The 22,799-nt window shown below is 49.1% G+C and overlaps 1 protein-coding gene across 1 annotated transcript; it reads right to left on the bottom strand.

Annotated features, from left to right (window-relative positions):
- Positions 1 to 2,159: 2,159 nt before the first annotated feature.
- On the bottom strand, positions 2,160 to 20,783 carry EIF2B5 (eukaryotic translation initiation factor 2B subunit epsilon). The gene is made up of 16 exons (XM_084267625.1): positions 20,628 to 20,783; positions 19,324 to 19,448; positions 18,423 to 18,608; positions 18,163 to 18,340; positions 17,023 to 17,103; positions 16,198 to 16,275; positions 15,807 to 16,119; positions 15,064 to 15,209; positions 14,647 to 14,785; positions 13,923 to 14,024; positions 13,188 to 13,295; positions 11,587 to 11,677; positions 10,686 to 10,809; positions 5,226 to 5,351; positions 3,646 to 3,756; positions 2,160 to 2,570 (listed from the first exon to the last, which is right to left on the bottom strand). The coding sequence occupies exons 1-16, from the start codon at positions 20,778 to 20,780 to the stop codon at positions 2,505 to 2,507; spliced, it is 2,127 nt and encodes a 708-aa protein (XP_084123751.1). The 5' UTR covers positions 20,781 to 20,783; the 3' UTR covers positions 2,160 to 2,504.
- Positions 20,784 to 22,799: the final 2,016 nt, after the last annotated feature.

Below are 22,799 nucleotides of genomic sequence, written 5' to 3'. Positions count from 1 at the left end.
GATTTTGCTCCTTTAAGCAGCACACCCTTGCCTGCCTGCAAGGATGCTGCACCATGCCAGCACCCCAGCTTGTGGAGCATCAAGTGTCCTACTTTGTCTCCTTTTTGCTACTCCCTTCTCAGCACCTGTAAAACCACCCCAGCCCTGAGGCCTGATGGGTGTGTGGCCTCAGAGCGACATTGGCCCCGTGGATCTTAACCTGTGTCAGACAGCAGCTCTCACCAAATTGGCTGCTACAGAGCAAAGGAGGGAAATGGGGGGAAAACAAGTGAAATTGGTACTCATCACATATCAAGGGCCTCTGGCAAAACACAGAGCTACACCTTAAACCTATTTTTAAAACCATCTTTACATTGTAACAGGAAAAAAACCCACCTAAGATACACAAGATTTTAAAATTACCAAGTCTTGCAGCGGGTCTATTAGAGGTTTAATTCAGAGCTCTGTATCTCTATCCCCCCTCTGCCAGCTCTTACTCCCCAACATCAGGAAGACATGATGCAGTACCTGACAGCCAGCATTCCCAGTCATTCATCATGGCAAAGGGTGACAGATTCTGTTGGATTTAAGGTTCATCTTTGCAACCAAACCTCACCTGTTTCAGGATTCTAAATTCCAAAGTTTTAACAAAGTGTTCCCTACTGGCAAACAGTGAGGCCATGAGTTATCACTGAGCATTTACACCAATTCGGAGCTGTGCTGATCTCCTACCTGCCTGTTAACGTGCTGAAAATCTCCCAAGGAAAAAGTAGCTGATGAGTTATTTCACTTACCTGTTAACCCCTGCTTAGATGTGCACCACAGCTAGAGACATACCACTCAAAGTCAAACAAAGCCAACAAGCTGCTAACACCAGGATAGTTTTTATTTGCTCCCTGAATTAAATATTGGCAGATACAGAAAATTCAGATACCAGCTAATTCCCTGACACTTACAAGACTGAGCTTGTGGTGTCAGGAAACAAGCACACTTATGTACAACCCTGGCAACTGATAGTGTGAGTGCACAAGATCGCTCTGCCTGACCATCGGTTTTTAAGAGGCAGTATCCCTGGTCTCCAGCATCCAACACTGTCCCCTCACTGACAATCACGGCACCATGGAACAGCCAAGTAAATATCCTGAGTGGGCAGCTCCAGTGCATTTCCCCTCGGCAAAGGATTTATTCCATGCTCCTCCTGAAGGGGCAGAGGCAAGGTCAGCACATCCAACAAGTAACCTATGAACACCAGCTGATTCTCACCGTGCCTGTTTCGCTCTGTTCTGTGAGAGCGGGGAAGAACACAGCACAGTGACACTTCCAAGGGAGCTGTTCTTACGGGCCTTACTGCTGCCATGCATCACCCGTGCTGGCAACAGAGTGCCAGAGGCACGCTCGTTCCCTGCTGCGTGCCGTGCTGCTCTGCGGCTGCTCAGCTTTCCAGTGGGTTTGCAGCACTTTCCCTGCTGTTTGAGGGAGGTTTTCAAATAAATAAAAGGACATAAAGTAAACAAGTTTGTGTAATGAATCACGTGGAAAGGCAAAGCATGTGCTGCTGAAGGAAATGCCGTTTGCTCTTTTCCACACTGGAGCAAAACTTAGGAACTTGCATCCTCCTTAAAGCAGCCCCCAGAAGAAAACACAAGAGCTGGTGTGGCAGGAGGAGCCAAGCACCTTTTTATCAAAAAAAAAATAAAAAAAGAAAAAGACACTTTTTTATGTGTCTGCTAAGGTGGGGACACACAGACCACAGATCCCATCTAAGGCTTTCACTGGGCAGCACACACTCACCCTCAGCCGGCCCCACCGGGAGCTGAGCTGAGCACGCGTCGCGCCCCGGTCTGTGGGAGGGGAAAACACATGGCTTTACCAGCTCTACCCTGCAACCTCGTGTTAGATCCTAGCACAGCAGATGGCTAAAGATTTTCCCTTTTGGAAAGATCACAGAAGCACCTTCTAGGCTGCAAAACGCCTTGTGCATCCTCAGACAACCGCATCTTCTCCAGGCACAGGGACCCCTGGATCCCAGTCCTGTACTCCAGATCCTACATGCTCCTCCTCACCAACCTTGCCAGTGTCTCTTCAGCAGAAGTTCTCTTAGCTCCAGAAGCAACAGTGACTCCAAATAACTTAGCTGTATGACCATTCTTCCACAACCCCAATGGTTAGTGGTGCATGCATTTGCATCTATTTGCTCCCTTTTATTAGTAACAACGACCTCCCAAAAGATAGCTCACAGTACATCATATCCATGCTCCAGAGGGACTCTGGGTATCACCACCTCCTGCTTTTCCCTTATGGATTTTACACTGGGCTGCAACTATCCAACATAAGGTGCCACTGGGCAAGGGAGGGAGGGAGGGAAGTGGCAAAGTTGGGAACACACAACTTAATTAACGATGGGATTGTCAGTCACTTCGATGTCAGGCCCCACATCCACACACCATGCACCAGCATTGATCTTGCCCTGCCCACTCGGCCCAGAAAGGCAGTGAGAGTGCCTCTTCTCATGCCAAACCACCGTGTCAGTCTTGGTCGCCGTCAGACGACTCTTCTTCTGCCTCTTCCAGCCACTGGATAAACTTCTGGAGCTGCAGAGGGAATGAAAAGTAACTGGGTAACAAGTGGCGCCAAACAGATGATGGGAACACTCGACAACTACGCTGTATCAATGAGCACCACCACCCCACATGAGGAAAGAGTGTTTGTAGGAGAAGAGGAAACAGAGACACACTGAGGGAGACAAAGGTTTAGATGAAAAACAACTGGGACTCCACAGACAAACCCAGACTCATTAGATTCCTGAGGGAGATCCCTCCAGTCAGACAATCCCCACAACACTCAACAGAAAGACAAAAGTTTGAGGGTTTTCCGGAGCTTGAGAGGAAAGAGATGAGCTGCACCTTGGCTCAGATGCGTTAGGAAAACTCTGCTGGGGAAAAAACTACTGTCTGAGAAACTGCAATGAAGGCAGCAGCTCATTTTACCTTTTAACTGGAGTCAAATAAGCAGCTGAAAGCACTGCTGACCTATACTAAAAGCTCACTTTGCAAAGGTTTTAAACAAAGTTGGAGTTCTTCAGAGATGGCTTTTTAACCCTGCTCCTCTTCCAGATCCAGAGGACTGGCACGGGGCTCAGCCAAACTGCAGCACAAAGTTCTGCCTGATGGAGGGGGGAAGTTTATACACTCCTTCCAACACGAGCCAAATGAAACCACTCAGTACAGCAAAGGTTTAGAAATACATGTGAGGGGACTGGTGAGCCAGGAGCAAAAACTTCAAAGGAATTGCATGGGGCCAGCGCACAGGGCATTGGCCTCGCGCCCATTTCAAATGGGTGTTGGCTTAGAGAAGCCGTGCTGCCACTCCAAAAAGTGCTGGCCTCGTGCTCCAAAGAGCCCACTAAAACCAACCTCCCTCTCCTACTACCTCCATTCCTCATCCAAACAGGACAACTATGGCAGCACACACAGAAACGTTCTCTGTTCTGGAGAGCAAAGTTGTGCCGCTGAGAGTTCAACGCGCTGGTGCGTTACTGGCCCAACAGCTGCTCCACAGAAGGGGCAGTGGCATCGAACTCCACTCACAGTTTCTTTCAGCAGCTGCTGCCTCTCTCTTTCTCTCAGCCCTCCCAACACACCCTCTGTAGACATCCCTGAGACTTACCCGCTGGTTTTTCCGAAGCTGCTTTCCCTTGTCAGATGTGTCCCGCAAAGAGAACCAATTGAGAATTACATCTTCTTCCAGAATTTCCAGCTGGTAAAATGTCATCAACACCTGCATCGATGAGAAAAGAGCAACAGGGCTCTCTGTGAGCTCCTCTGGGGCTAGCTCACATCCAAGCATTAAGTTCGCACAAGATCTGTGTCTCCCAGCTCCAACAGAAGGCACTCAGTCTGCTTCATTTGGCTGTTACTGTTAAAAATAACTGTGCTTCTCCTACCAAGCCTTCTGCTCCTGACAGTTAGATGCTATGACACATAACGAGTCAAAGTTCAATCCCCATCAGCTTCAGCTCTGTGGATGAAGCCTGAGAGCTGCGGGCAACAAAGGGCCACAGAGGATGACAGGTCAAGACATCACTGAAGTTCTCTTTTTCAAGCATCCCAAAACCCATCCCCAAAGCAGACCTAACTGTGACATGTGCAGAGAAGAGCACAGATCTATCCAGCCCTGCCCCAGGCTCCCTCCTCCTGCCAGTTCTCTCTTACAAGTGCCTTATGGCAGGTGTCAGAGCAATTGGTCATTCATCAGCTCAAAGTCCTGCCCAGCGCAGCGAGGGTAAGACGCCGTCGTGCTCTCTCAGGGTGCCTTTGTGCGCAGGCAGAGCCCACACTCTGCGGTCGGTCTCCCTGTGGCAGAGCACTGACAAAGCTGGCTGCCAACTCCAAATATAAAGTGTCACTTCAATTCCCAGCCTCCAGGGAAACCCAGGCCCCTAGAACAATGGACACATGCCAAACAATTGCTGTAATTCAAGGACATTTTGGCTCACCAAAGTGAAAGCTTTTGGCTCCAGCACTAAGTGTTTTGCCATTAGCCAGAAGCACTGATAGCAGAAGTTAGGATTACTCTTTCTTGAGGAACCAAGAGTTAAGCTGGCTCTAGCTCAGCTCTTCCAAAAGAGATGGGGCTTTCCTGAGACACTGCTGAAGGAAAGACTTGTGCTTCAAGTCAAAAGCTCTAAGTGTGATAGGGCAGAAAGGATGGAGGGACAAAATACTGGTGAAGGAGGGTGAGGAGGAACACACTGACAAATCTCAAGAAACGGAGAGATAGGCAATAAGCCACACATCAGCTCCCCTTTACTCCCAGTTTCATAACGAGCTCAGTTGGAATAAGAAATCCCAGCTTTACTTGTTTGCTCTCTTAAATCGGATCAACCTTTTGGCAGTTGGATCCCGGGGACCAGAGAGAGATAAATGAAATGAAGCTCTTCCTACAGCAAGCCTCTGGCCTCCCCTCTTCCAGTGTCACACAACACGGGCATCCTGGTTAGGAGCTGCAAAATGATAGCTCCCTCAGGCCATGTGCTAGTAACTAATACTCACCCTTAGCTGGTAACTAATACTCACCCTCAGAGGCACAGGCAGACCCAGAAGTGGCTTTTTAAAAGCAATTATTACAGATGTATTTTCTATACCCCTTCTCCACCGAGACCCCAAAATTCTCTCCTCTAAAACAGACAAGCACTTCACCATGAACCTAGCAAAAACAGGTCCTCTGAGCTGGGAGCAGATACTCACTTTAGCTATTGAGGTGCAGAGACTGTCGTGTTCCAGGAAGAATTCCTCAATGGCAAATAAGGCGTTCAAGTGATCCGATGCCCGTTTTATGTAGTTCTTAAACAATGGGGTCCAGTTCTTCAACAGCTGCAGGGAAAAGCACACAGAGAGTTTCTGAGCTGAGATGTGTGTGGTCAGCCCTGCTTCTCAGCTGTCTTACACTACAAGTGACCCAGGGAAGCATTTTAAGAAACCATTCAGCTCACCACTTAATACATTCACCCCTCTCTGCCCATGAAACAGATACTATTAAGTCTCATGTGTGCAGACAGGACCTGGCTTTGCTAAGCACCTCTGAGGATATCTATTAGCTTTCTTGGGTTTGTCTCTCTGGATAGAATACTAAATTATCACAATAAACATGCTTAGTGGAGTCTGGCACTCAAAGAAAATTACTTCACAGCACCTTGATAAGGAGAAGACACATGCTACTCAAACCTCCCCCCACAGAGCAGCTGACATTTCAGTGGAACTTTCCTTCAAAGCAGAAAAGCAAATAACTAAAAAAAAGTGAAAAAAAAAAAAAGGATAGTGCCAGGATGATTATCAGCTGAGTACAACTGGACAGTGCAAAACAGTGACCCCTAAAACAGGAATGCAGTGGAGCTGCCCCTAAGCGCAAGGCACACATTTGCTGTGGGTTTACAGGCTTCTTTGGATCCTGGAGTCTGCTGCAAGGAACGAGGGGTGGGAAGGATGAAAGGCAAGAGGTTGTTATGCTATTACCTGATCTCAGTTTTCTCCACCAAGGCTTATTTTTTCTGAAGTCATTAAACTGAAGATTTTGGTGGTGCCTCTCTAAACAGTCTTTCTGTCTGAGCCCCCTCCACCCCAGCTCTTTCACTTGTGAAAGCAAACACCAGGGAAACCTCTGCCAAGCAGCACACGGTGACCTGAACCTGGGGCAGGAGGTACTGATGACTCTTACACTCCTGCCCACAACAATTTTAAAAGGTACTGGAACTAGAAGAAGATACAAAAAGTTCTCATTGGCCCATCCTACAAAAACATTGGAGGAAATTAAATCAAGAGTTCTACATCTTTTTAAATGGATTCATTCAACAGCAGGCACTCCTGAAACTACAAGCCTGGCAAGCCTGTCCAGATAGGCTGTTTCACTGTGCTTCCCACTGTGTCTCCTTACAGAACAGATATGATCCATTTCAAAGCAAAACAGGTAATCCACCGGGGTTTGGGTGTGATGAAGAAGCTCTGAGTCACCTACAGAGTTAATCACCATTATTCTGTGCTGGACAACTGTTAACAGGCAGAAGCTGGGTCACACAGCAGAGCTAGAACCCAGGCCAGTGTGCACTACCAAAGTTCGCCTGTACTAGGAAACAGTGCTCCACCGCTCAGGGTGGGTAGTACCCTGCAGCACCTCTCCAGATGCATTTGCTATGCAACGGCGCTGGAATCTGCCTGTCTGAGCAGAAACAAAGGGGATTAGTACAAGCAAACTGATCTGTATAGTAGTACATCGACTGGCTCAAGGAACAGCAGTAACAGCACAGAATGATCCCCACCATCCTGGTGCCACAACAAAAAGCTGAGGATTGCCTTAAGGAAAGCGTGTTTCCAGGCAGTATTTTAGCCTTTAGTAAAAGGCTTAACTCTAAATACTCTCACCTCCTCTTTTACAACCATCTCCTGCGTTTTTGTTATCCTTTGAACTTCTTCACTTCAAATGTAGTAAAGCTACTTGTAAGTTCCTTCCAGGCTACACAGTATTTTGTAATACCCATCTGTTAATGCCTTTAAGTCATACGTGGACACAGCTCTAACCAGAAGCTATTGAGTTTCTGAAAGCAAGTAATTTAAACAAAGAAAGCAGAGCTATAAACACTCACAACCCTGGGACTCCATCCAGTACGCCTATTGCTGGGAAAGAAGAACAATCAACCATCCCAGATTGGGAACATGCACTGTGCTGGAACTGGTGCTTGGGGGAAAGTAGGGCTTAGCCCCACAGACCCCCAAAACCAAAAAACAGGCCTATGAGCCTGCATGACCAGAGAGGCTGTTTGGGGAGCCTGAACTGGGGAATTAGAAGCTTGCAATTACTTTAGATTTGAGAAGAGACAGAAAACTGTGAAAAGATACCTGACAAAGAGACCTATGGACAACATCGTAACTTCCCAGGCTCTGAGTAACTCCTCTAAACAGTCTGCAGTCTGGAGAAAGCAATCAAATTCCTCTGACAGGGATTTCTCACTGGATGAGGCCACTGAAGTGGTTATCAGCTTCAGAGATCTGCTCTTCTTTTGCCAGAGGGACAGTCGTAACACCAGGCCTATCTTAACCCTACCTCCAGCACAGAACACCATCACTAAGTATCCACAAAGCACAAGGCCCTAATTCCAACCTGTTACACCATAATCTGTGCTGATCACTGTTAAATTGCTCCAGTGAAAGCAGAGATCCATTTGGCCCCTGAATAAGCAATCCCCTATGTGTTTGCTTGCATGATGTTACAAAGAGTAAGGCTCACTAGCAGAAACCCAGGCGCTGGCCAGCTCAGCAATCTGTACTGCTACCTTGTCTCCCCCAGGTCCCTTCAGACATCCTCACCTACCTAACCTTGTTTGGTGCTGCTTCAGTGACAGCAGCAGCACAGCCTTCAGCTTATCAGCAGCTTCACCCATGTTTGCTTAGTTCATGGTTGCAGTCAGGTTTTCTCTACCATCTCTGCTTTACAACTCGTACAGGAGCCAAACAAGATCCCTGGCACACATCAAACTGGGTAATTATTTCTCAAGCCTCCACATTTCACCTAGAAACGTGGGCATATCCTTTCCTGGATGCTTGGTTCCCAAAATTGCTGCAGTGCTTCAGAGCTTGGTGCTCAGGGGCCAGCACTTCAGAGCACATACTGTGGTTTCAAGTCAAACCACACATCATAACTATGGCATTTCCACAATTCCCCCTCCTGGGCTGTCCAGGACTGCTCTACCATCACTCTTACACAAGCAACCCATCTTCCTCCTGCTTCTCCCAGTCAGATTTGAGCTACAAAGGCAGCAAGAGACATAAACCAGTTCTGTGAAGTTCAGTGGGCTTCGGATATCCACCACTCCCAGAACACCAGTATCCCCATCTCACACAAAATAGCACCGTGCCGTCTGCCATCCATCATGAGCAGATCTCAGCCTGATGCACCTAATAGTCAGTCAAGGAAGTTTTAGCTGCACAGCCTCACACTTTGGCTACATGCTCAGGTACTAACCCATACCAAGCTAGTGCTTGGCATTCACAGGCTATAATTATTAGTAAATTAACAGAATGTACTTTTTACTAATTAGGGAACCACAAGTTTCTTGCTGCAGAAAAGCCACCGTTGTAGATGCTGTACAAACAGGCATGCTCTGCCCAAAGAACTGCTCTCTTCAGAGCACTGCTGGCAAACACACAGAGCTGCTGTGCAGGAAGCCCAACGATGCCCGCTCAGGGAGCCTTCAGAGGCTGGTTCACCACCTCCACTGCAGCCATGTCTCAAATCAAACCTGTTGGGCTGTTGTAACGGTGAGTAACATCACCAGGACACTGCCACACACACAATTCTGCACACAGCAGAGACACTGAGGCACAAAACCACCCCAGAGAAGGATTAGCTAAGAAACTTCCTGGTTGTTTTTAAACAAAGGAGCACATGGAGACACAAGTGGTTTGACAATTGGATCTCTTTGATAAAGCTAAAGATAATTTGTGTTTCATAAATGCACATGCCACACAATGCCTGCCTAGAGAATTCCCTGTTTCTCACTAAAGGAGAGTTGATTTGCTGTCTCTGCTGCTCAATGTGAGCATGAGCTTTCTTATGATGAGATAAATTTAAACACAGTCACCCAGAGGTCAGTTAGTCTTTTGCTACTGAAAGGTCTTGGGTAGTCAGACAAAATACTACGCATTATATAACTCCCTTTATCCTAGACTAGAACCTCTTCTGAATGGGTGCTGCAGTGAAGTTCTCCTGTTCCATTCACGTTAGATTAGGTCCCAATCTGGGAGACAGAAAGAGATGTCACATCCTAGCTGGAAAAAAATCCCTGTCCTACACAGCCACCAGCTCCACACAACCTGTTGTCCAGATATACTGCTTTCCACTTACAGTCCTAACACCTACTCTAATGCTCTCTTCAGTTCTCCTCCTTCCAGTCTCTTTTTCCAGGACAAGGAAAAAAAAAACCCAAAACAAGTCTGGAAAAAAGTGAACAAAAGCAGGCAGAATGTAAACAGAGTGAACAGCAAAATTTCACTAAGCCACCTGATGGACAGATCAGTTCACATGGATGTTTCCTACAGAAAACACTTCCACATGTCTGGGAGATGAATTAAGTGCCATGCTTACAACCTACATAGAGAAGATCAGTTTTCCACCCCACATCCCCTGCCCCCCATCAACTGAAAACACATACTTCCTCAGAGAAAGGATGATGAGGATGTCTAGTGTTTCTCTTCAGCTTCACCTCCTAAAAACCCAAAGCTCCTTCCCAAACAGGTGTCAGACCCATTCATTCTGAAAAAGCACCTTCATAACCTGTAGCTTTTGCAAACTCACATTCACAAACGAGCTACAAAGAGACAAAACACTGCAACGGCTTCAGCCTGGATCAACAAAACCACAAAGATAAGACTGCCTGCTTCCTAAAGCAGGTCCTATCCTATTTTGTCTCCCTTAAGTCAGGAAACAAAAATTGCTCTCACACAATTATACAACCCCAGCCTCTTTAGACACAACAGAACTCCATATCTTCTCTCAAAGACAACAATATCATGCCTCTGCATTTAGCTGGGAAAAAACCTGGCCTTAGGAAGGATCCCACTGGGAGAGGAGCGCTCCCTGCTGCCCCAGGAACAGGCTTATGGTGGACTGGAACCGTGTTCCTGGAAAGCAAGCCTGTACAGACATCTTTAACAGTCCCTCTCTCTTCTCTAACAAGTGTCACACTTCCAATATCACACAGGAAAGAGAAACAAGCATAGGCACTGTGGTAGAGCTCTCCAGACCTACAGTCTCACAGAATTGTAGGGGTTGGAAGGTACCTCCAGAGAACATCGAGTCCAACCCCCCTGCCAAAGCAGGTTCCCTAGGACAGGTCGCACAGGAGGCGTCCAGAGGGGTCTTGAATATCTCCAGAGAAGGAGACTCCACACCCCCCTGGGCAGCCTGTCCCAGGGCTCTGTCACCCTCACTGTGAAGAAGTTCTTCTGCTTTAGCACCAGTCTCAGCTGAGTTGTGTCAAGCAGGCACAACAGTTTCACTCCAACTTATTTCTGCAGAAGACAAAGAGGCTCACAAACTCAAGGAGTGCAAATAGCTTCAGGCTTAACAAAAAAAAAAGACTTCTCAGCCTGAACGGACACCCAGACGCCTACACACTGGAGACAAGTCCAAAGCAGCGTCTTTGGAACAGCACTCACAGGAAGTAACGCGGAGCAATAGTTCTGTGAGTCCAGGTTTGCATCCAGCTGCTGCAGTGGGAACTCCAGGATCACTTTACTGAGCACCTGCATCATCTCCTTCAGGCCAATGTTATATGCATACCTGCAAGGACAAAGGTAAAAATCCCCAACATTTCACACTGTCTGACCTCTGCAGGCTGTGTTTCCTCACAGAGGTGCAGCATGAAATTTGATTCTCATCTTCCAGACTTTTTGTTTGACTGTTTGTTTTTCCCCCCAAGCATCGGGGCCATAACCCCACCCTGCATTGCATCAGGCCCTGCGTAAGGCCACACGTCCTGAAAACCTGCTGCTGCAGCAGAACCAGCTGCCAGAGGGACAGCACCCTCACATCTACTGGAGAGCTGCAGGAGACTGCTGTGCAAAAGGAGGGCAGCAGGTCTGCATTTGAGAAATACTAGGCAAAAGGCACTCTGGCTACGTGTTCTAGACTTGCTGCTGTAAAAACAGAGCGGACAACCCACTGAGCAGCACAGCCCCAGCTGCAGGCAGCTGCCTGGATGTTGCAATGCACAGAGCAGCAGCCCCTGCATGAACTTACAGGCAGCCTGTGCCAAGAGCTGGCTCCTCACTTCAGTCTGCAGTTACTTAATAGCGATTCAATCTCTTGTTACAGAACTGGGGCAGGAAAAGCCTAACCACTGAGGATGCTGGAGATGCAGCTGGTGCTCTCCATCACCTCCTGTCATCATTCAGTCGTGACCTCTAATCTGCATTTCTCATGCTCTATACTGATAGAATTAATGTATTACAATCAAACATGGGTATTCACATGGTTTCTTCTCATCTTTCCAGATCTGCTGTGAAACCCAATTTATGCTCAGCATAAGTGGGGGGGGCTCCCTAAGGGAACACTCACTTGAGGGAGTTGATTTCCAGGACCAGGTTGTCACAGGAAATGTTTTCTTCTTCACCCCTCTGTAACGTGCCCAGAACTTCATTCTGGAAAACTAATGACAGAAAGGACAGGTATTTAGAGACAAGAGGGGACAGCACAGACTCTTTAAACTGTTTCTTACTGAACAAACTACGGCCTTGGCATGTATGAAACAGAATTTCCCACTTCACAGGGACAGAAAAGTGTTTGGGTTAGTGCTCAGACATTGTTTAATTTAGGGTTACATGTATTACCTTCCTTTGCTAAGGACTACAGCTTTGAAGAGGAATTCAAGGACTGATTAAAAGCACAAGCATGCTCTGCTAAAATGTATCCTTGAAGGAGAGCTGCAAAGACCGATAAAGAGGAAACACCCAGCACTGTCAGGCACAGAGAGCTGGGGCATTGCCAGAGAGGCCTGAAGTCAACAGAAATGGGCAGGAACTAGGGCAAAGGGAAAGGTGTGTGTGGGAGATTGTGACCACCCACCCAATTGAAGGACTATGTAAATTACCTCCCTCCACACCTTTAAGGATCATACCTGCCAATTTAAATATGCTTGACCAATAGCAGTTGATGCAGTAATTACTAAACAATTAGCTTAAATTTAGGTGGGTCTTTCTAACCCTGTAACAAGATAGGTATGTTGTAGGTTCTGTGTGCTAGCTCTGGGAATTATCAGCTAGCACCTGCCCCTGCACAGTGAAACCAACCAACCACCTCTGCTCTGTGGGTATGCTGGTGTACTGTAGCACACCAGGCCAACGAGCCCACTTTTGGGACAACAGCCTGAACAAAGAGACCGTTCTGACACAATGTTTGTTTGCCAGTGTAAACTGGCACAAACCCACATCACTGTACTTATCAATAGTGGAGTATAATTCCCATAAAGGAGATGGCTACTAGATATCATTCACCTATCCACACAAACCAGAGCAAAGCTATTTGCCTCTGCAACCTTTCAAAGCAGAGTTTCTGACACCTTCACAGTCCAGCCTTACCTATTCAGAGAGCCTCACCTTCCCCTAACAATGTGAACTCAAATGTAAATGTTACTGGTTTCATTTCTTTTAGGGACATTTTATCATGAAAAAAGCTTTTTATTTTCTTCTTTTTTCCCCAATTTGGCTTGAACCCCTTTCAAATCCAGGTAAGCCTAACACAATAAAACAGAAACTCAAAATGTATTTGCCAAAAGAGGCAGATCCCATGAGGACATTTAATTCTCCAGTACAATTACAGCATTAAGCTGTCCACACAGAGAAACTCCTCTGGACCTTCCTACAATCTCCAAGTTCAGGCAATGCCATTTAAAGACAGCCCAGGGAGGTCACTCTCATGACTTTGATCAGGAGTGAGAAAGACAGAGGATCTTTGTCCAGCTTCTCATCCTTGGCCACTTTGGGTTATCACAACAGTAATAGAGGGAGTATTAAAGAACTGAGTGGAAAATGCAGGAAGTGAGGTCAGGAAGCAAACACAGACATCCACAGAATTTCAATACACTGAGAGAAAGCCGCACGAATCTCACACTCACTGCATTATCTGCAGAGTCACCTTACTTTTAACAGCCCATCTCTCACCTTTGATGTCATCTAGCTGAGGGGATGCTGCCCGACTGTCTGGCTCCTCAGAGCCCATGCTCAGGTCGCTGTCTGACTCACTCTCTTCCTCTGAATGCATAGCTGGGCCTGATGAAGAAGAGAAGATGCGCCATTCAACACTCAAAAACTGCATGAGGAACCAGGTGTCCCAGGTTCCCAACCAAGTCAGCAACTATATGTCCTTGCAAGGAACCTTCTACTTTCAGGTCCATATGATTAGATTTGCTGCAGAGGGAATGCTAGAGCTGGCACAGGAGAATGGGACTTTTTTTTTTTTAAGGATCTGCAGGCAGACAACAAAGGACAGGGACAGAAGCAAAGGCATTTTGTGCAGACTGCTGACTCACCACGGAGCAATGTCAGCAGACGCTGTCACCAGCAGGAAGAAAGCCAGCAGTACCCAGAATAGCCAAAGCATATTCCCTCTAAGGAAGGGCCTGGTAGCCCACAGTGCACCATTCACAGCGGAGAGTTCCGTGTATGAATGTAGGGACACATATAACAAACATCTTCCACAGAGCACAGGAGGAGAGAGAATCTGGTCCACCACCTGTTTCACCTCTCACCTTGCCCCCCAACACGTTATCTGGAGGCAGTCTGCTTCCCAAAGCACAGGTCTTATTCTAGACACAATTATCAGCATCCCAGTCGGATGCTTTCCCGACACAGGTCTGTCTGTCCATCCCCAGATGACCACACCAAACTTTTCCTCACCCCATAGGCTTTGTCTCTGCTCTTCTTCATCCTCTTCATTCTTGTCATCTGCTTTCCAGAGATAACCTCTGCCCTCTACACCCACATCCTTTTTGTTGTAACCTGAAAAAGAAATGACAATTAGGAGCTACATATACTGGATCTTCTGACAGGCAAACCTGAAAGACACCGGGGTACAACCCACACATCACTGCCCCTAAATATCCTTCATCAAGAGGGAGCTGGGATTCCTGCAGATGCATCAGGATTTCAGCTTTTATTTTCTCACTTGTCTTGAGAAGTGACCAACTCACTCCTCCCTACAGCAGCCACATTGAGCTGACTGTTTAGATCCCTCAACAAACCCCATCTGGTAGAAACAGCATTTTGCAAGGACAAAGCTCTAGGACATAGTCCAGGTACAAGGACACAAATCTTGCAACCTCCCTTGAACCAAACATCTCTTCCTTCTTCAGCTTACTGTGTCCCACAAAGTTCCTACTCTTAAGAAAAACACAAAATAGATGAGTCTCCAAAGATTTTTAATACTGGGGTAATGAGGTACATCTCAATGTCCAACTTGAGCCAAATATCCTTGCTTGCCCTACTAAAACCACACATGTTCCAAGCTGGTGGCAGCACTGAGCTCCAGCCTGGCACTGCAGAGACCAGAATGGGGGAAGGGAAAGACCCCAAAAGATCACAGAAGGCAGAACCACCTGCATGGAGCCAGAGCCTCTCATACCTTTCAGTCTCACTTTGCTTTCCTCCTTGTTCACACCAGAATCATCACTGAACTGGTCATCATCCTCTTCCTCCTCATCTGGTGGGTGCAGAGAGATCACTGTTCCCTCAGAAAGAGTGATGCCAGGACCTACTACTACCTGCAAATATATGCAACATCTTAATGAAGAAATCACTTGTACCTCCACCAGCAGGGACAAGAAGCATGCTAACAAGTGTAACTGCAGACATCAGCACTGCTAGGTCACATGCTGTCCTACCCATGCCAAACAAAAGGAAGGAAAAGGTGGGAGCTGTAGCAGACACCCCACCTCTGCAAAAAAGGTTTGGAGCAGCCCCATTTTCTGGTATGGCCTGGGGTAAGTCTAGTAGCCTGCCAAGAGAGGCAGAGAGTGGCACAGCCACAGATGCAGCTCACCTGAGAAGAGAGGACACAGCGGGGCTTTAGCTTTACTTTCTCTTTCACTTCAGCTTCATCACAGATGACAGAATGGCAGATCTCCACATTGTCTGCTATGTGTACTCTGTCCCAGAGAAAAGCTCCGTCCAAAATGACTTTATCACCTGGGATAAATCACCAAGCACAAATATGTTAATCAAGGCAGTTGGCGGCCTTCCCACACTCCTGAGCCCACTAGAAAGTGTCTTACTGAGTCCCAATGCCCTTGATGCATGACAGATGTTAGATGAAAGGTAAAAGTTTGCCTTAGAGGCCTACAGCCACTTCTCACCCAAAGCTGAAAGATGAGTGTGTTCTCTGGAGAGACTTAAACAAGTTGTCAGTAACAACTGACATCTTAGTTTTGCACAAGTACAGCCAAACCACAAAAAAATTCCAGACAAGACAAGAAGGGAGTACCAGGCAGCTCACAGAGCCAGGGACCTGTGTCCCTCATTGGCAGGATGCTGGTGGATGATAGCCATTGATCAGTAAAGGTCAGGCATTCCCTACAGCTGAAACAACTTAGTTGCATGAAACGCCTTCCACCTTTCAGCATCACTATGTTACTGTGAAAACTTTATCTCCTCTACTGAAAAAATGTCCTTTTTTCCTTTCTTCCCATTAGAAGTCAGTCAGTACCCACCTATCACCCTGCCAAATGCACTTTAATAGCTAAATCCCAACAACCTGCACCCTCAGGTCCCCGTGCCTGCACTCACCTATCCTGCAGTTCTGCCCAATGACGCTGTTCGTTATGGAGCAGTCGCTGCCGATGACGGTTCCCTGCCCGATGAGCACGTTCTCCTGCAGCACGCTGCCATGGCCAAGGCTAACGTCCACTCCCCGGTAGATGTTGTGTTTAGAGTGGGTGTAACTCTGGTTCTTGTCATCACTGAAGTTCATTTCTGGAGTCAGAGGATAGACCCAGCGCCGGATGATGTCAGAGCACACGGCTTCGTACATCAGCAAGTTGCATATATGGGCCCCGTACTCCTCTGTTGTTACATGCATATGGATCTGGTTCCCCAGGACCTGGAGACAGGCAGGAGTGCATCAGAAGCCTCTCTACTGCAAGGTAACAGGATCTCCCTTGAACAGCCCTCTCCTTACCTCCTCGTTCACCAACAGGCCACGCACAAAGTCATCCCGTGTCTGGTAGTCAAAATTGTCTGTGAACAGCTCAGCCACCTGCCAGGAATAAAATATAAGGAATGTACATATTAATATCTATAGAGTGTGTATATGTATATATATAAAAGATAAGAAATACATAGTTAGCAGCAAATGTTCCCAGGGAAGCCAGATAATTAACAGCTGCTCTCAGAGTGCCGAGTTTCACACTACAGGAAAGCGATGCTCTTGCCTAGAATAAAGCTTTGATTCCTTCTGCTAGGAGCGTTGACCTTCCCATCTCCTTCTAGTGGAAGCTGTGAAGAGATTCTGGTTTTCCCAAGGGGCAAAACATTACTTCAGCATTTCCAAGCAAACTACCCATCCTTACTTTGCAGCTTCACTCCCAAGGGAAGGCTGTAGACCAGCTTTTTCAGATGTGGAAGAGATGTTAGCGAGCCTAGGCTGGAATAACCCTGAATGTTACCCTAAAATGGTACCAGCTTGCATGTACTGACACTTTTCCATCTCACTTGGCATCACCTCAGCTCCACAGATGTTACTACACTCAGGGTGAAATCACTCATTTTCCAGAACAGTTTCATCCCATGCCTAATCAGACAGTCTACCAGTGCATCCTCTGCTAGCTCTACCTGTGCTGGAGCAATGGCAGCCTGGTACAGACTGAGCACTCTCCCAGCCCGCAGAGCAGTGCCACATTCAGGCTCTCAGCTCAGTCACTCAGCACAACTGGGAGTTCTGGGATCCAAACCCAGCACACACAGGCACACCAGCAGAGAACACCCTGAGAAGGGCAGAGCTCACCTGGGGAGAGCAGATGCTGATATGACAATCCAGCAAGTCGTGGCGCACCTCGATGTTCTCAATAGAGTTCTGGAACAGACTCTGAAGGAAGAAAAAATTCAGATGATCCGAGTGCCTCACACAGTACCAAACCCAAAAGCTTTCTATAAGACAGGAGTGGTAATGACTGAATAATTAAACTAGCTGAAGTTCTGAAGATCAGAGAACTCTACAATCTACACTGAAGCACAAGCGTAGCAGGCACAGCCAGCTCACACACACAGCAGCGTCAGTCAGCAGCGACTGCACTCGTCCTTACAGAGTGCAGCTCTCCAAGAAACAGCTTGTACTTTGAACAACCACTTTTCATCCAAGAGACTCCTTACCTTAGTTGCTGGGAGCTACCAATGTACAAAGAACAGTAACAAATCAAAATGCAATATTCATGGCTTCCGTTCCCCCTGTGATTGTTACAGCTGTGGGGGTTTTGTTGTTGTTGGGTTTCATTTGTTGGGGTTCTCTTTCCCCGATTTGGTTTCATAACATTCATTTGTGCTATCCTTTGAAGGAAACAAGGAGATGAAAATGCCATATAATGAGAGAGATGCAAAAAAGAACTCTCACTGGACAAGGATGCCTCCACAGGCTTTTTCAGAGCACTTACTGCAATATTAGCAGAGCCCATAACCTTTTTTGGTGAACAGTACAGGCAGAGGTAACAGTAGGCACCTGCTGTTATTCCACTCCCTGTGCCAGGCTCGGTGCTGCTCCAAAATGGTTTGTGTATGACAGTGACAAATGCATCTCAAATTGGGAAATTGTTGGAATATCCACAAGTTGTCCACCTCCCTTGTTTCACACAGGAGAAAACAAGTCAAATCCAAACACTTAATTGAGAAATAGGTCTGCCCCGTCTTCAGACTCTGAAATGAGTCCCAACCACACACAGGTCGCAGAACAGTTTCACCAAGCCTCAAATAAAGGTTAAAGGGGGAAAATAAAAAAGCCAGTTTACCAAGCGTTACTTCCTACCACCTGCTCCTCCAAAAGGAGCAGCAAGCACAGCTCCCCAGGCCTCTCTCAGGGAGGACCTCCTTGGGAAGGGGCGGGGGGCTGATGCACTACCGCAGCCCTTTTCCACCCGTCAGGTTCCTGACCCACCATCGGAAAGCGGAAGCGTTTCAGCCCCTGGGTTCTCTGGTAGTGAAGGACACGGTTTGTGGCGCTGTCCATAGCAATAACTATGTCATCCTCCTTGCACCTGGCATGGTGCCCAGGTGAGGACTCCTTGAATATCATCGTCATCACAGAAACGTTCTTCTCCATCTTACGACGCAACCTGAGAAAGAAGGGCAGGACTTGAGAGACTTAAAAGCCCAGAGCGTGGGGCACACCAGGTAAGTGCTCCTTTCAACACCTACTTGTGCTCTTCCAGGGCTTTGGATATATTGAAATTGGACACCACGTCTCCAGTGACGAGAATGAAGTCAGAGCGAACCAGGGACTTGGCGTCCACGTCTCGCAGCACGTCGCCCAGGGAGCGGTACAGGTCCGAGGTCACGAAGCGCACCGTGTTGGGAGAGGTGTGCCGGCACCACTTGGATTTTCTGGAAGGAGAAAACTGCATCAGGAAGGCATAAGGATGATATTCCTGCAGAGAACAGACTAGAACACGCTGCCCCAGGGCATGCCACATGCGTAAGAGAACGCAAGGAGAACGCTAGGAGCCCGCTATCCGTAGGCGCACAGCAGGTGAACTGAAGAGGGTTCGACTTTTGAGTAGCTTATGGAAACTTAGGAAGCCCAGCTTCACCAGGAGCCAAGTTTTGACACAGCAGAAGGAAAAGTTACACATAACCCAAGCTTAATTTCCACCCCCCCTTGGAAAGCAGCACTTCAGACAGGGGAAGATTCTGCATGCCAATTCTGCATGCTCCTCTTCAGCTTGCAAACCTGCAGCATGCAGAGGTAAAGGTGCTGAGAGAGCTGTTTCTGTATGCCACATGGTGCACCAAGGTGGGGCATGAGGCAAAAGGGGGCACTCTAATTTACACAGCTACCCACAAGAATTCCCTGCTTCTAGACAAGAAGAGAGAAATGCTAATATAAACCCTATTCCAAAATACCCAGCCCTTTTAACACACCCCACAGCCCCACTCCCTCACGGGAAGAACGGTCCTTTTTGAGACACAGTAGGAGAACAACTGTTGAAAGGAATTCCCCTGCACACAGTTTTCACCAGAAGGATCAGCGAGACCTTTGAGGCTTGTTGGGGGGATGCAAGAATCCTTTCCACAATAAAGTTAAAGAGAAGATTCTTACTGTAAATGCTCTTTTATCTCAGCTGACTTCCAACAGCAGAAAACAAAGGTTTCTTCCACTCCAGTTGCTGTTAGGAACTCCAAGGTATAGTCAATCATGGCCACATTTGCCATAGGTAAAAGAGCCTAAAAAATAAACCAGGGGGAAAAAATAGCTCAACAAACCATCTGTACCTCAACATCAGCAATAGACCCTTCCAATTTGAGGACACACCATCATCATTAGTACCAGAAAAATAACTAGTAATGTCTCCACCACCTTTTATCAAAAGCTTTTAGAGCAGACCTAAACAGTAAGAGCTAGTTTCTGGGCAGATCTTTGGTTCAGAGAGGAAAGCATAAATAAAAGGGAGGTTGTCACACACAAATCTCTTCAAGAGGATTCAAACAAATAAGAGACACTGGGGGAAAAAAAAAAAGTCCCAGAGTGCTGATTCCCTGACTCAGGCTTTAACTGCAGCAAGAAAAACCTGTCAGACATGGATGATGAAGCCACTGGAATATGAGCATCCAGAATTAAACACAGGGGGGAAAAACCCAACCCAAAGCACAGCAAGTGTTCTCTTGACTTGAGAGTGCAGCCACGCTTCCCAACCAAGTTACTGATTCACAACTGAGCGATCTCACACTATTCCTTAACTCATTCCTGGTGATGCTTTGTTTAAGGCCTGAGCTCGCGTCTGTAATTATGACCACCCCAAACATTTAACCAGCAGATGAGGCAAGATAATGCTTCAGACCCGAGTTCTCCAAAAGCACTCTTCTTTCCTGTAACACACAGCCTTCTGACCTGGGTAGTTAAAGCGCTTTGCCCACCCGTTTTCCCGGCCGTGCTCCTTCACCCACCGCTGCTGGCGAGGGGAAAGGCTTTGCCCCTGACCCTGCCAGGCGGGCGCCTGCCCCAGCCGCCGCCACCCCCGCCACAGACAAGCACGCGGGGCAGCCCGCCCTGCCATATGGACAAGCCAGCAGCGGCGCTCAGACCCGCGCTGCCTCTCCGGCGGCGGACACCGCCTGCTCTGCGCGGGGAGAACCGGCCACGGGCCTCCGCGGGACGGCGAGAGAAACCGTGGCGGTGGGGGCCGCCCGGGCGCGGGGCGACGCCGGGGCCCAGCAGCACCCGGCGCCGGCTGAGGCGCGGGGAGAGGGTCGTCTCCTCCCGACCCGGCCCGGGGCTCTCACGCCGCGGGCCCGGCCGAAGGTGCCGGCGGCTCCAGCTGCCCGGGGGGCCGGGGCCGGGACTGGCGGCCCCGGGGGCACCGGCCCGAGACGGCAGGCGGCAGGCGGAGGGGAAGGACTCCTCACCCGCGGCCGGTCCTTGGAGATGGGGAAGAAGCGGCGGTTGAAGCTGTCGGCGACCAGCACGGCCTGGAGCGGCGGCGGCGGCTCCTCCTGCGGGTCGGGCCCGCGGGCCGCCCTGGCGCCGGCCCCTCGCTTCGCGCTGCCGCGGGCCGCCATCTCCTCACGCTGCCTCGGCTCCCCTCCCCCTTCCGCTTCCGGGCCCGCGACGGAAGCAGCGACGGGAGCTCAGCGGGGTCAGAACAACGCAGGGCGCGGGAGCTGCGCGTTGCCTGCTCAGCCTCCGGCCCCATCCCGCCGCTTTGCTGGGGCAAAGCGCGGAGCTGGCGGGGGCCGCCGCGGGTGTCCCGCGCCTGTGCCCCGAGGAGAGGCGCCTTGCCAGCGTCCCAGGAGGAGGGCGAGGGCGGAGAGCAGAGCAGCGCTCCCTGCCACCCTGGGGCCCAGCGGGTGTGAGAGCCAGGGCTGGGTGCAGGGCTGGGTGCCCCCCCGATGGCCCCAGGGAGCGTGGTTTCTGGGGGGGGGCATTTGTCTTTCCCCCCAGTTTGGGTGCCGCAGGCGATGCTCCCTGACTGTGCACCCTGCTCACACCCTGCCAGCTCCCCGAGCTCCCCAGACACCCCGGCCCCAGCCCTGGTGAGGGTCTGGTTGTTCCTTCGTGTGTGTTTCAACACTGGGCTGGCGCTCAGGAGGGGATGGGCACAGCCCTGGGCACAGAAGCGATGCCCTTGTCCAGACTGCGCCGCCAGTCCCGGTGCCGCAGTCCCTCTTGCCTGGCACAGCTCTCGCAGCGCTGCTGCCCGCTCACTGCTCAGCCGCAGGAATCTGTGTGATAAGCCTTGTGTCCCGAACCAGGGAAACGGGCTGAGAGGCTTCCCCAGGGAGCTCCCGGCAGGCTGGCGGCAGGAGGGCTGCTGAGAGCCGGGAGCCTGGCAGCAGGAGGGGCACTACCCATGCTTGGTGCGGCAGGATCTGGTGCTCGCTGCCCTGCCCCATTGTCAGCCTCCTGCCCCTCTCCCACACGTGGGACAGGCGTTCACAGCCCCTGCTCTGCCTCCTCACCAGCCTCCCTCGGATTCCAGTTCTCCCTCACTCCCCACAAACCACACTGCTGTGAGTGTAATATGTCACACACAGCAGCCCTTGGCGTCAGTTGAATTGCAGGTTCTGGACTGACTTGGTAGAAAACAACTCTCCTCTGTCTCCTGAAGGACTCTGCAGTGCTGGGTATTCCCTGAAATTTTCTTACCAGTTAAAATATTCAGGCATCACTTACGTGGTGCCATCTGCGCCCAGTAACTTGTGACTGGGCCCTTGCTGTGCCGCCCCTCATGGCTGAGTTCCTTGACCTTAGCTGGTGGTTTGGAATAAAGCAGCAAGGATGGACACTGTGAGAAAATAGAAATGAGCTGCCCTAGGGAAATAAATCATCCCCATCCTTTTCAAAAATAGGTATCCGCATACCCTTGGGAGTCCTGTTGCCTCGGCAAAGAAGCTAACCCCGGAACAAAAGCTCCCAGATGGTTTCAGCCCAGGGGTTACAGCTTGAGGAGTGATCCAAGAGATGGATTTGTCATTGCCTGAGGGCAGGACAGCATCTTCTTCCTGCCTACATAGCACTAAGTGCATAAACAGCACCAGAAATCAGGTCTGATCCAGCCTGTGCAGCCACGGCCCATGTAGAGACCAGGCACACGGAGCTCGATAGGAGAATCAGCAGATTATCTGGCTAATTACATCCTGTTCTTTCCAAATGAGGCAAGTTTCCAAGACGTTGCCCTGGTAAGCTGGCAGGAGCAGGGTAAGACAAATCAAGGTAATTGCTAATGAACTGAACTCCAAATCAGCCTGATAAATATTCCTCAGGCTTCGCACACACATTTCCCTTTGGTTTCACTGGGGACTTGCAAGCTGGTAGCACCCAAGCCAAATATTTTCTGAAAGCAATATAATTCCAGGGAAGCTTTTAAAATTGAAATTAGCTCATGAAAATTGAAGTGAGGCTTAGTCTGGAGGTCCATCAATCCTGGTGTCCCACAGGGGCTGGGCAGGGGGCTGGGCAGACCCACAGACCGCAGGGCTTTTTCTCACTCCCTCACCCTGGGATATCCCTGGAGAGCTGGTGGCTGCTGCCCCATGATGCATCCTTGAGTGCCTCAGCAGAGCTATGGGATGTCTGTC

This window comes from Gallinula chloropus (assembly GCF_964237585.1).
Source record: "Gallinula chloropus genome assembly, chromosome: 8".
Lineage (NCBI taxonomy): Eukaryota > Metazoa > Chordata > Aves > Gruiformes > Rallidae > Gallinula > Gallinula chloropus.
The sequence above is the reverse complement of the archived record's forward strand: the minus strand, read 5'-3'. Positions and strand labels throughout refer to the sequence as shown.